Source organism: Theropithecus gelada, chromosome 2 (genome assembly GCF_003255815.1).
Source record: "Theropithecus gelada isolate Dixy chromosome 2, Tgel_1.0, whole genome shotgun sequence".
Taxonomy (NCBI): domain Eukaryota; kingdom Metazoa; phylum Chordata; class Mammalia; order Primates; family Cercopithecidae; genus Theropithecus; species Theropithecus gelada.
Genome location: NC_037669.1, coordinates 170,738,739 through 170,753,015, shown reverse-complemented (window position 1 = coordinate 170,753,015; position 14,277 = coordinate 170,738,739). Strand labels below are relative to the sequence as shown.

The 14,277-nt window shown below is 40.0% G+C and overlaps 1 protein-coding gene and 1 long non-coding RNA gene across 15 annotated transcripts in view; one reads left to right on the top strand and one right to left on the bottom strand.

Annotated features, from left to right (window-relative positions):
* LOC112619090 overlaps positions 1–6,333 on the bottom strand; it is a 39,931-nt gene extending 33,598 nt beyond the window's left edge. The window contains exon 1 of the long non-coding RNA XR_003118173.1: positions 6,256–6,333. This is a non-coding gene — a long non-coding RNA (uncharacterized LOC112619090). The remainder of the gene's footprint in view (positions 1–6,255) is intronic.
* THRB (thyroid hormone receptor beta) overlaps positions 1–14,277 on the top strand; it is a 366,979-nt gene that overhangs the window by 326,272 nt on the left and 26,430 nt on the right. For all 14 annotated transcript variants that reach the window (XM_025376929.1, XM_025376936.1, XM_025376933.1 and 11 more), the window contains 3 exons: positions 5,161–5,261; positions 10,843–10,990; positions 13,971–14,176. In XM_025376929.1, coding sequence (XP_025232714.1) covers positions 5,161–5,261; positions 10,843–10,990; positions 13,971–14,176 — 455 coding nt within the window. The remainder of the gene's footprint in view (positions 1–5,160; positions 5,262–10,842; positions 10,991–13,970; positions 14,177–14,277) is intronic.

Sequence of the window (14,277 nt, the reverse complement as noted above, 5' to 3'; positions counted from 1 at the left end):
CAGGCGTGGTGGCCGTGCACCTGTAGTCCCAGCTACTCAGGCAGGTGAGGTGGGAGGACTGCTTGAGCCCAGGAGTTCAAGGCTCCAGTGGGCCATGGTCATGCCACTGCACTCCAGTCTGGGTGACAGAGTGAGTCTCTGTCTCAAAAAATAAAAGTTAAAAAAGATTGAAATTTTGAAAATATGTTTTAGTTTCAGGAATTCTTGAGTCAGAAGAAATGATCCAAACGTCATGTTGTCCCTTTTTCTGCACTAAAGCCTCCAATGAGAATCCAGGGTCCTTTGGCATCATATCCTCATCCCCTTTTCTAGAGTGACACCTCTACTTGGTCCTCCTTCTGCTCACCCCTCCTCCGCCCACCAGTGCTTCAGAGTTCAAAGCCTGGGGAGCCATTGTCTGCTGTCCCCCAACACCATGGCCCAGCCAGCCAGAGGGCAAAGAGTAAAGAAAGAGACTCCAAGATCCCAAGCAGGGGTAGGGAGGGCAGGAAAACAGTGCATGTTCTGAGGAAAGATCGTGTGAAATGGGAGCCCCTGGGGCAGCTCTGCTGAGAATTTGCAGACAGCATTGGATGAAGGCCTCCAAAGTTAATGCTGTTTCAAGTTTGTACCAAGTGTCTTCCACACAGTACGCCCGTACATGCCGTTAAATAAACAAATGGATGAACGGATGGTTTAATTTAATACAGTGTCTATCACAGGGTTAAAGATTAACATGATGTACAGCTTGGTACCTACTGCCAAGAATTAAAGATAAAAGGAATCAGGATTCGTATGTTGGGGAAAGGCTAAAGGATAAACCTTTCAAGGTTTTTAAGTATGCAAAGAAATGACGTAGGGAAGGTGCTGGTGGGGGAAAGAAAAGCTTAAATCAGAAGGTCTGAGCTGCAGGATGAACTGAGGAGGTTCAGTATAAAATCAGAAGAGTGACTCAGCATGCTAATGACTTAGCTTCCTGAGGGGTGACAAAATATAGTCTCATCCTCTATCCCGTCCCAAGATACTTAGGGTCCTTACTGGCTCTGAGTTGATAGTTTCACAAGATGAATCAGCAACATGGAACTTCTTCACTTCTCTGAGCTACCCAAAGTATTTCCCATTACCACAAATCACAGCCCCTCCCTTAAGATGCCAGGACTGGTTCTGCTAGGCAAGTGGTCTTATACAGATGGTAAGATTTGCCAGTTTGGAAAAGATCTCTGAACTCAGCTCTTCTCCCTTGCTGCTACATCTGCTGTCCTATGCAGCACCTTATATTTTAGATCTACCTTCAAGATTAATCTGCTTTATATTCTCTTCCCTAAGGACCATGTATCTGCTAAGGTGACAAGAGGAACCAGTGTTTCTCCTCCTAGGACCTGAGATTCTGTTATAATTCACTCAAAAGAATTAAACTAGCCAGTCTTCTGATCTTGTCCATAGGGAAGAAAGTATTGAATCTGTTTTCAACCAAGAAGCTAAGCTTACTACCTGTTGCATGCTTTGTAGTGCAAATGTACAAAACTTTCCCCTTCTACATGACAAGTCCCTCAGAGAATATTTTTTAAATAGCATTAACTGCAAGATATGCAAGATAATACTTAGCAATTAACCAGACATTGCCAAATGTCAACTGAAAAACTCTCAAGTCCTTTGTTGAACAAACAGATGGAGTTTGCTTTTATAAAAATATGCTTAATAAAGTGGCAGCATAATGTATTAATCTGAAAAATAATACATCTGAGCAGACAAGAGCTGCGGGACATATATCATTTTTGAACTATCATATATTGTCATGGAGCTTAATTTTTTTCTGAAGGGTTATTGACCAGGCTTCTTTAGCAGTCACCTGGGACAACTAGCAGATGCAGTTCCTCAGATGAACAGTTGTAGCTTCCAGGATTGTGTCTGTGGTATTTGTTTCTAGGCAGAACCCAACACTGACATTATAACCCTCATTAGTGTCCACTCTTGGCAACAAAACTAATGATACATGTGAATTTTCCTTGGTTTGGCATATTGACCATTGTGTAACTCATTTGGTGAGTATGACAAAGGAAAATGATGGAGACACTTAAATACAACAGCAAAAGATGGTTAAGTTCTCTAGGAGAATTGGTTAGTATATAATGTTGTCAATTGTGTTCAATAACTTTAAGAGAATCCTCACCTACCTAGTCACTATGTGTGGGACGTTATTTCCTGATGGAAGTTATTTAATGAAGAATAGTGGACTTAAGCATAATGATTGATGTATCATTGCCTGTGGTGACTGTTTTAGATAAATAAGATGGTTTAAAATTAATATTTTAAAGAAAAGAAAGCAAGGGGTGGGGTGCACTAGTATGACCATGTAAGCAACTGCAACCAACTTAAGTAGATGTTTCTGTAGAAGGCTTGATGATTTAACTAAAGACATTTAATCACCTCCACCCATGAAGAAGATAGTCTAGGAGAAATAAGAGAGTCAAGCACACCACCTGTCAGCCTAGCAGTCAGTAAATGAAAGGAGTCCATTCCAGTCACTGATTTAATTATGGTTGGATTCCACAAGAACCTTAAACACCATCTACATAAATTTTTGAACTATAGGTAGGAATAAATCTTCAGTGTCCGGCTGCCAATGCCAAAAGATAAAGTCAGCAGGTCTCATGAGACAGGGTGGGGAAATATGAGGTGAGGGGGAACTACCTGCATCTTCCCAACTCTGGTTAATGTTCTTGGATACTTTGTTTTGACCCCTACCAAGTCATGTCCCACAAGTACAACAGTGTTCAACTACATTACAATTGATTCTTATACCTGAGATTAGACAGAAATGACTTGTGCTTTTTCCCTTATCTCTGCATTCTGTACTTGATACCAAGAACTTGAAAGTCTTCATTCTGTTGGATTAGTTGCCTATAACCTCGAGGTATAAGAGGTCAAGATGTAGCTTTTTTGACAGTATGGGTCTGTATAGTCCATCTGCCTCTACCAGGAAGGAGCCTGTTTTCCTAATTGAGTTACTTTGTGGTTTAAAAGTTACTTTGTGTTTTATAAGTAGGTCTTTATATGCACACAAAAGCACATGAGCACATGTCCTTACCAACACTTGTGACTGTCATTTTTGTTAAAACCATACTAGTGAGTATAAAGTGGTATCTCATTGTGGTTTTGATTTGCATTTCCCTGCATTGATGTTGAGCATCTTTTAATGTTCTTCTCTTCATTTTCACCTCTCTTTTTCTCACTGAGGAATGACCAAGGCTACAGAAACAGAACTCAGCTTATGAATTTCCAAAAGAAGAAACCATGTCTTACTCATTTTTATATTTTCAGCACCTAGAACAATGCTAAGCACATGTAGATGCTAAATAAATGCAGTTCATAGATAAATGACTGAATGAACACACAAAGCATTCTAGTTCCATTTTTTTCTCTGCCCAGATCCTTCCCAGGATTCCCATTTTAAAAATGACTGACGAGAGTTTTGAAACCCTTGCAGTGAACTCAACAGATGCATCATGGTTTGCATGATGCAAAAGTAAACTAAGAAAAGCTGTGATATTTAAAAATACAATCCTGTACATTACTAAACCTCACTTTCAAGTCAATTATCTGCCTCCCAAGAAGGAACATTTTTCTAAAGTAAAGTTTGAGCAAAATAATTTCTAAGAAATTATGAAAAGGATTTATTTCATTGTTTCCTTAATGGCTTTTTTTCTGAAAAGCAAGACTTCGGCAACTGACCTAATTTAATAAAAGGTCTATGAAATGTCATGGTAAAATACACAGTAAGGCATCAGTCATTTCAACCTAGCTAATCTTTATTGGAATGAAGAGTTTACTGAGTCAAAAAACTTCGTAAGGGCCATGATCAGGAGAAAGGATTGTTTCTCAGCCTCTTGCTTCTTCACATCCCAACCAATCCTGCCTCATTTTGATTGTTTGGTCTTATGTTAAGCTGTGTGATTCTATGTATCACACAATTTATCGATGGCAAACCATTGATACAGGGGAGAATGAACCTGCCGTCCTGAATCAGCATCTTGTGTCTCGGCATCCTCTCCACAGGAGGGGAAAAGAGCAAAGACAAGAGCGAAACAGGAAGCTTCTGCTTTTGTGCTTTTTAGCTTCCTGGGTCAAGGAATTTAAACTAATAAACTCATTGTCCACTAAAAAAGAGAGTTATCATGTTTAGATTTTCCTTTTCCTTTTTTCTTAATAAACAAAACCTCTGTTATTTCACACTATCCAGTGTTGTTGGATTACTTATCATAATATCACAAGTTTACCTAATCTTTTTAGGGGGCAAAATTCATTCTACTTAAAGTTAACTCTCTATTTTTAGAAAAAGACCAGCATATTATACTGGAGGGCTAGAAATTAAGAGACCTAGGTTTTAATCCTGCTGGTAATTTCCAGTGTGACCCTGAGGAAGGCCAAACTTCTGCAGGCCTGTTTCTTCACCTTTCAAGGACTTCGTCATCTCCTGGGACTCTTCCAGCTATAAAGTTTCCTGAATTTATTGCATGGTACTGTGATTCCAAAGTGGATCAAATCTTTTGAAAACAGGTTTTGAAATAAGCCTTGTTAAAGAGATTGTGTTATCTAGAACTCACAGTGCTCAAATCCTGGCCCCTCTGCTTGAGTCACTGGCTCTGCAGCCTTCCTGCTATTCCTACCTGCACAGCAAGTGATCACAGCTATTTCTTTTCTCTTTTTTTAAGGCAGAATTTTGCTCTTGCTCCCCAGGCTGGAGTGCAATGGTACAATCTCAGCTCACTGCAACCTCTACTTCCTGGGTTCAAGTGATTCTCTTGCCTCAGCCTCCTGAGTAGCTGGAATTACAGGTGCCTGCCACCATGCCCGGCTAATTATGTGCATTTTTAGTAGAGACAGGGTTTTGCCACTTTGGCCAAGCTGGTCTTGAACTCCTGACCCCAGGTGATCCGCCTGCCTCGGCCTCCCAAAGTGCTGGGATTATAGGTGTGAGTTATTTCTAAGGCATTCTGAAATCCTGGGCCTATGTTTACACTATGAGTATAAAATTCTTACTGTTTGGTTTCACTAAGTCTTTACTGTTGTTATCTCTTTCTGGCAAGTCAATTTTGTCTCCGGTCTAGCAATCTTAGCTACAGTGTCTCTTTGACGTTAATATATTGTTTTTTAATATTCCTTCTTTTATTTCCTTCACAGGGTACATCCCCAGTTACTTAGACAAGGACGAGCTCTGTGTAGTGTGTGGTGACAAAGCCACTGGGTATCACTACCGCTGTATCACGTGTGAAGGCTGCAAGGTAATTGCCCTGGGTCCACGAGCATGGAGCTTAGCCCAGCTCCCGTTCCCTCCCAGTGCTCCTCCAGAATGCAACATTAAGTTTAAGTTCAAATTAAAACCAAATCCTAACATCCATGGCCTGTGATCATCTAGGTGTCTGGTTGTGCTCTTCATTTTTGACATGTTCAAGAACTGAATTTTTTTCCCAAATCATAAATAACTAAATGAGTGTGACGTCTGGTTTCTTTACTTCTGCAAGTGTTCTTAAAACAGGAAGAGAATCCATAAAATAAAAAGAAATTAATAAAACTCTTACTTTGGGTTTATAAAGCATAGGTCCTTTTTGACATGTTGTCATCCTGAGAAATGACTGTTTCTCCTCTTGTTTTATCAACAGTGTTGGAGGAGACAGAGTTTACTCTACCACAGGCTGTTTTCTGCTGTTAGTCTGAATGAATATGCTCATTTTCAAGGGTTCCAGTAGGGAATATCTTTGAGGCTACTTAGATTCAGTTATGTTCTGAAATTATCCAAATTGGCTTTTCGCACAGCCTACAGTGACTAAGTAGATTCTGGTCATCCATCAGCTAATTTTGTGCTGTACAGTCCTATCTGCAGGAAATACTTGACAAGAATATGCCAGTGATCAACAGTCCATTCACTTCCTGAAACTCAGCCTAAATTGGCCTACTTACAAGACTTCATCAACAAAATCGAGATAAGGTTTCTGGAAAATATCTTTTGGTCCAACGATCTAGCCTTGAAAATGAAATCCACCATGAAGAGAAAAGCTTGACCCAATGCTGTATTTAGTGTTTGTTCAGCTAATGTTTCATAAGTAAAGAAGTATTTAAAGTCAGGGAAGGACTTTTTAAATTGTTTACTTGTTAAATACCTTCTCTTTTTTACCTCTTATATTTAAAACTAAATTATCAGAAGATGTAAACCCTAAAGCAAAAATTGTATTAAATGTATAAAACATTTCACCTTCCCTCCTCTCTCATCCACCTTACCTCTTTCTCCTCTTCTTCCCCTTCTCCAACTGCCCCCCTTTGTTCCTACCCTTGCTCGTAAAGCCCCCAAATTGACATGTTAGCTCAGTTTCAAATTAAGGAGTTTTCTTTTTCCCTAATGGAAGATTTTCCTTGCAAATTCCCTATGTTTTGTACATGAAATTAGGAAACATTTAGGAGAAGGCTGCAAAAAAGTTTGAGATAATACATCCATTGGAAAGGGGCAATTTCTAAGGTTGCAAGACTGTTTTTTGAAATGTGATCTAACATGTTCTCATTTATCCAGACCCCTTTGATCTGGAATTTGTAGTCCTTTAACAAAGACTGGGCTAAAGGTGGCCATTACATCTATGGAAATAATGTCTTAGGGAATTTAAGGAATCTAATTACAAGTAAGTCCTGGCTATTTATTAGAGACTTGCAGACAGTCTCATGAAAGTAGTTTTATTGGCTTGATTTGAAAGTAATACATCTTCATAACTTTAGGTACCTATTCTCATTCCAAAAGTTTGACAATTCAAACTAGACTTTTCTCTAAATTAGTCCCAATTCATAAGGCTTTCCCTACCTTAGATGCAGCACTAAGGTTCTAAATCAGTGCATAATGGGAAATTTCGAATTCTGAGAGAGAGATCCTAATTCCATTTAATATGGAATTCCATTTAATACTTAATTCCCCAAAATGACTCTAAAGAGTGAATGTGCCTTACAGAGGACAATACATTATTAGTGATTGACTTAAACAAAGAGAGAATTGAGCCTATTAACCCATATCCCTGCCTCACATATGTCTTCAGGATGATCAAGAAATCAGCTAGCCTGTTCTCCCTAGATCACAGGATGTCTGGAGCCTGGATCAGCTGAGGTTTTCTTAAAAGAAGAAATAGTGTAGCAAAATCTAGATTTCAGGCTCTGTGCCTTTGTTTCAGGTCAGAATCCTGTATCTAGGTTTGCCTTCATCGTAAAATCAGAAAAGAGCCTTCCCAGGGCACTTGTGCAGATCCCATCATGTAATGACAAAGCATCTTGGAAAAAGACAAATGAGTTTTCCAAATGAGACACACGGTGTTTAAGAGTGGTGAAAGATGAAAGGGTTGTTTCCTATACTGTTTATTCAAACCTGTAATTTAAAAATATTTCTACCCCATACTTGCAATATGTATGGAGAGAATCCTTTTTGCCAATTTTCACCCTGAGAAGAGTGAAATCTTTTGGAAATGTCATGTCTGTTGTGATATCCAAGTTTTTACGCATCTTTTGTAGAAAGGATGTTGATACTGTCCCACAGCAAACTATTGTTAGAGGAAGAACCAAAGTTTTTTAACAGCTGCCAGAATAGTGAACTAGAAGAGTGAGTTATCTCCTTTTCACATTGATAGTGCATCATCTCAAAGTACTAAAAAATGGATACAGTTCTTCTCAGAATGCAAAGAAACATGTCTGATACTGATCTGTAAAAGCAAGACCTCTTCTTACCAACAAATCATCAATGAAATATGTGTCCTTATTTATTGCCCAGGGCATCTCTTTTGTCAGCTCATCTCTAAAAGGATTTTTTTTTAATAAGTAGACTGTTTTAAATGTCTTCAAGTCCACTTCCAAGAGTTACTATCTGTTACTTTTTAAAATGAAGTGGTTCCTTATCATACGTCAAAATGTACTTCAATTACAGCTTAAGAAAGGCCAACATTTCAAGAAAAAAAAAAAAAAGAAAGGCCAACATCTTTAAAAGGATTTGGTCCATGAAGTGCCCAAGAAAAGTCATCAGAGATAGGCCAAAGAAAAGATGGTATAGTGTATAACAGAGCTAGCTATCTCAACTCTTTTGTGGAAATAAGCAAAGTATAAATTATTTCATTCATTCCAATAAAAAGTGAACAGAGTAACTTTTTGGAAAACCCTGGGGTCTGGTGTGTCACACCTCATTCTCTGCTTAGCGTGGTCTTACTGGTCAATGTACTCCTTGCCCTAACCCCACCCCTGAACATGAGTCAGCATCAGAGTATGAGGGAGACAGGGGTCTCCCCAACTTCAGATAGACTAACAATCTTCCTATCCTGGTAAGCAGTCAGCATTCTTACTGAATGTCTTGGACTTTGGTATTTCTACCTCTAGGAAATTGTTGTTTCCTCCAGAAGGAGGCGTGCTACCCTACCCTTCTCCTCCCTGTCTGTTACATACATCTTGCCAGCAATCTCTGGGTTTCTTTAGTTCTCCTTTGCCCTCCTTGGTCAGAGGGTAACAGAAAGAAAAGCGAGGTTTGCAGGGAAACTTGTTTTTCACTCTCATGGCATGCTCTGACATTCACGCTTTGGCAAGATTTGCCCACCCTGCACACCCAGGAAAACATTGCTAACATCTCCAACAGCTGCCCTGTGTGTGACTGAGTGAATCTTATAACAGTGTATCAACATCACTCAGATTAATGGACTCAAGTGCTTATGAACACAAAACCCAAATATAATATGACAGTTTTCTGTTAGAACTTGAACAATGGAAATGATAGGGGATTTGCATATATGCCCCAAAATCAAGACAATGGAAATGATAGGGGATTTGCATATATGCCCCAAAATCAAGTCTGTTCATTTCAGTTATTCCTGATGTTTTCCCATTTTATTCTGCTTTGCCCAATATAACATCCTACCTTGGACATTTTCATAATAAGAAAGAGCTTTTGTGCCTGAGGGAGGAATATGCAATAGGGTATATGTATATAATCAAAGCCAAAGAACATTAACCAGGATAATAAAAATGTGGGTTGAATCTAGGTCAACTGGTATTTCCCACCATTTATCTAACAAAGTTAGAGGCCCCCTTTAGGCCTTAGCAGAAAACATCCATCAAAACTTGTTTTGCCACCAGGCGCAGTGACTCATGCCTGTAATCCCAGCACTTTGGGAGGGAGGCGGAGGCGAGCAGATCACTTGAGACCGGGTGTTCGAGACCAGCCTGGCCAATATGGCAAAAATGCATCTCTACTAAAAATATAAAAATTAGCTGGGCATGGTGGCTCATGCCTGTAATCCCAGCACTTTGGGAGGCCAAGGAGGACAGAACACTTAAGGCCAGGAGTTCAAGACCAGCGTGGCCAACATGGCAAAACCCCATCTCTACTAAAAATACAAAAATTAGCCAGGCGTGGTGGCTCATGCCTATAATCCCGGCTACTCTGGATGCTAAGATATGAGAACCACTTGCACCCTGGAGGTGGAGGTTGTAATAAGCCAAGATCGCACCACTGCACTCCAGCCTGGGTGACAGAGTGAGACTCTGTCTCAAAAAAACATTTTTTTTAAATTTTTTGACATTTTAAAAAACTCATTTTGCCTTGTTATTCTACCAACAGATAAAATGAACTTTTTAAGTGGGTGGGACAGGACTATTTATAATCTGTTCATCTAAAACATTTAAGTAATACAGTAAAATTTACTTCATTATACATAATAGAAGCAGTTAAGCAATTAAGATGTGGAGTGCCACTCCTGGGTTGCAAGGGAGGTGGGGACCATTGCTGGATGGTTTCCATCCCACCCAAGCTCCTGCATGTACTTACCATGTGATTTGGTCAAATGGCTTAACCTGTCTGAGGTTTACTTTTTTAATCCCTACCATGGAAATATTTAGAGCACCTCCCTTACATGGTTGTAGGGAAGATAGAAGGATATCAAATGTTTCTACAGCACTTTGCAATGTGCCCTCAAAGTAAGTGCTCACTACTGTTATTAATTCCTACAATACAGATGACAGTTGCCTCAACCTGAGGATCATGTCCAGAAAAATTCTAGTATTGCACATTCTTGAGCATATTACCTAAGTCACCCACACCTAGTGTCCCCAGATGCTACAGAGGTGCTCTCTCATGCCTTAAGAAAGGAAGAATCATTGAACCTGTAGGTGTATATCTACAGATACCAAAGAAAGAGTGTTATAAAAGGAAAACCTCAATGCAATAAGCTATGGGGAAAAACTTGGTAGAAAACCTGGAATGTTCTACTCCCTGAGTCCTATTGTTTGAAAGGCCAAGTGAGCTGATCGTGGCTGTCTCAAGAGTCAAAAACAAGTATTAAACTAAGTCCGTGAAGCCAGCTAGTACAACTGTTTAATTACTATTATTAGATTTTTAATTAACAAAGTATTGCAAGTATCCATCTCTTTTCATTTTTTCACTTTCTTCTTGGTCTTGAGCTTTCTTATTACCCAGCATAAAGTAGCAAAACTCCTCATAGCTTCCTTTAGCAACACAATTATGTCACTCTATGAGACAGAACAATATAATTTACTTATACATTCAATATTTAGAAAAAATAAAAACAAGCACTAGATGTTCCTACTAGCCTCTTTTCCTTGAATAAATACCAAAAAAACGTGTTGACTCTGTAGTCCTATGGCATCATCAGCTCAGATTTAGAACTCACTAGATCCTTCTGGGCCAACTGTCTTATATTTGAATATGTGGAGCTAGAGGCCAGAAACAGGTTAAGGTCCGAAACAATTCATCTCATAGTTATATGGACACAAAATTCCAGAATCATTGATTTCTAGAAAATATGAAACTGTTGTCTTGGGTCTTTGTTTTTCAAATAGGGTTTCTTTAGAAGAACCATTCAGAAAAATCTCCATCCATCCTATTCCTGTAAATATGAAGGAAAATGTGTCATAGACAAAGTCACGCGAAATCAGTGCCAGGAATGTCGCTTTAAGAAATGCATCTATGTTGGCATGGCAACAGATTGTAAGTAGATCTTCATTTGCTTCATATTCAAGGAACGTTGATTAGGAAAGAGTTTGGTTCAAGGGGATCGACTGGGCAGAAAAGAAAGCAGGAACCCATGGGGACAGAGAAGGGAATACCTTACTTTCGCATATACCCTTCACTCCCCACAACCAGGCTTGCCCTGAAAGGGAGGTGGAAGCCATTGCTGGGTGGGTTCCGTCCTACCCTGTCATACCACCTCCTAACTCTCAAAGTATGGATGATGGAAGAGAAAATGCTGTTAGATTATCCCTATCGCATTTGCAGGCCTAGCTGTTGGCAACACTCTGTTTGAGACAGAGATTACAAATGGGAGGTCTGGTCCATTTACCTTGATCAGGTATCATTCTATACACAGTGTTCACGTGGGGTAGAGCCTCAGGGACTAGTCCTAATATTTTTTCAGGAGCAGAGACAAGGAGTTTATTTAATGGACATTTTTGGAGATGGGGCGCTGGCAGAAAACATCGTGTTCAGAAATTTCTGAAGAATGCAAAGTTGAGTGCTATTGCATGAGTCATCCTGCAGTTGGTTGTTTGTTATATTTTTAGCAATAAAGACATTCCGAGCTGAAGTCGTCCTACCCAGTTTTCAAAGTGCTACAGCATATGGTGGCGAGATTAGCCCTTGGGGTCTCTTCTCCCCACACTGGGCGAGGGATTTACACCAGTCACTTTAATTAATCTAATCATAAAAATAAGAATCATGTCATTCAGAATGCGTGGCCTCCCTTTTGCCAGGCATCAGTATTAATGATTTCTACCAGCATAAATTTTTTGCACATCAGTGAGAGATTCCAACTATTGGTTAAAAACTAAAAATAAAAAGAAAGATAAAAAATTAAGAGAGAAAAAAGAAAATACAGTGAGGATTTTTCCTGATGAAAGAAATAATCATGGCTCACATTTATGTGAGAAATAGAGTTCTTTCAGTGAGAAAAAAAAAATCTGTGAAATGTTCTGGTTTGCCCATTAAAGAAGAAGGAATGGAGAATCTTTAAAAAGGAAGAGGGTTATGTTAGGGTGTTAGGCTGGAAATCCTGGGTTAATCCCCACCTCTGGCTGAGTATGTTCTTTATCTTTATCTCTTAAAGGCCTTTAGCCCTTGCCAACAATATGCCTGATAAGGATATGTGAATATGATTGACTTAGAGCCAAATACTTAGATATGCTACTATGACAAACTTATTATTGAATATCCACTTCAGTGCTTTATTGAGAAGTTTAAGATATGAGTGTCTATGAGGTTTAAAAACTCAGGGTTAATCTAGACTGTATGGAAATAAATTTTGAGTGCCCCTTACTTGCCTGTGAGGGATTCTAAGAGCTCAGGCTTTCTAATCAGAAAAACTTCTGTTCGAGTCCCAGATCTGTCACTTACTAGCTGTGTGACCTTTGGAATTAAGCCGAGATTTTCCTTCTGTGAAACCATTGCCTACCTTGTAGAGCTGTTTTCAAGATTAAATTAGATAATGTTCATCAAATGCAACAGTCCTGGCACACCTGAAGCATTTGGGAAGGGACTGAGGGTATTATTACCATTCCTCCTTTCCCTTTAGTAACTGAACCAAAATGACTTAACAGGGCTCATTCATATTGTCCTCATTTGTAAGCTCTCACATGACTTTGACAATCCAATCAAATCTAAATGACCTGTAATTTAATATTCTCTTTAAATTAGAATATTTAAATGGTGGACTAGCTAGGCACCTTGGTTCTCCTTCTCTTGCTATGTTTGCTTTTTTTCTTTTCCTACCAGGTCACACCTTCATCAAGAAATGGCCCTAGGACAGTGATGTCGTAGAACTGGAGTCAGGAGTCCTGGGTCTTGCCTTGGCTCTGCCATTAACTTGCTCTGTGACTTTAGGCAAGTCACGACCTCTCTGGATCAATTTCTTCTTCTTTCTTTGAAAAGAGAGAGTAGGACTAGATGACCTCTAAGCTCCCTTCCAGTTCTAAAATACTGTGACTCTGCAATGTAAAACCTGAGTCTTTCCATTCCATTGATAGTTACCAAATCTAGTGAAACGGTTTTGTTTTTGGAAATTAACCACAGAAATATAGGTTTCTTGTTACCTGCCCTTCTGATTTTCCTTTCACCCAAATGATAGAAGTCAGGACTGCATTTACTGAGCACTTATAATGCATTATCACATTGAATACTCTGTGAAGTGGGCATTATTGAGCCCATTTTGTATAGTAAGAAACGAAAGCTCAGAGAACCTTAGGAACTTGCCAGAGGTCACACAGCTAGAATGTGATCGTATCAGAATTCAAATCCAAGTCTTTCTAGATTCCAAAGCCTGGGCTCTTTAGCCACCTTTGAGGGTGGACCAGATAGAGAATAATGCACAGTGAGTGCCCTGAGGCCCAGGTGAGGCCCAGCCACATTCCAATTAGCCCTTAAGGGAGCCATGAAGAGTTAGGGTCCTTTTTCCTCTAAAAAAGAAAAGCGGGGGGGATCATGAGCCTCCCACTTACTGCTCCATAACGTTTCTTTTTTTCTTCCCATAACTTTTCTTTAACCTGAAGTTCTCCTTACTAAGAACCATTTTAGGGGAAGCAGGGAGGACAGAAACCCAGACAGTGAATTCAGATGACTGGCTAGAGAGATTTCTCTGTGATCTTGTGGGTAGTATGGATTTTACCTCTCTCTGCTTCACTCTGTTTTAGAAGCACCTTCTGTGGAGTTGGAGTGCGTAGTGTCTAGGTTCTCTGGGGACTTTGTTTTGAAAAGCTGGCCGGTCATGGGGAGTTTGGCTCTAGAGACCATGTTGGACAAGACTAGTCAATGGCAGTTTGCTAGTGAGGAGAGAAAATGTCCCAGTGTGACCCACCCCGAAGGACCCACTGAGCCATCTGTGCATCAGTGGTCCCACCCCTGAGGCTCCAGGAAGTGCAGCTTGCTGTGTGTCTTGGGACCATCTGTGTGCCTTGTCTCATCTTTCTCCCGCTCCCAGTGGTGCTGGATGACAGCAAGAGGCTGGCCAAGAGGAAGCTGATAGAGGAGAACCGGGAGAAGAGACGGCGGGAAGAGCTGCAGAAATCCATCGGGCACAAGCCAGAGCCCACAGACGAGGAATGGGAGCTCATCAAAACTGTCACCGAAGCCCACGTGGCGACCAACGCCCAAGGCAGCCACTGGAAGCAAAAACGGAAATTCCTGGTAAGGCTTCCTTGCACAGATCAGTTTCAGTTATACGCCAGCGTTTTCTACCTTAATTTGTTCGGTCCTCATCACCTTGGGATACTGGTGTTATTGCTTCA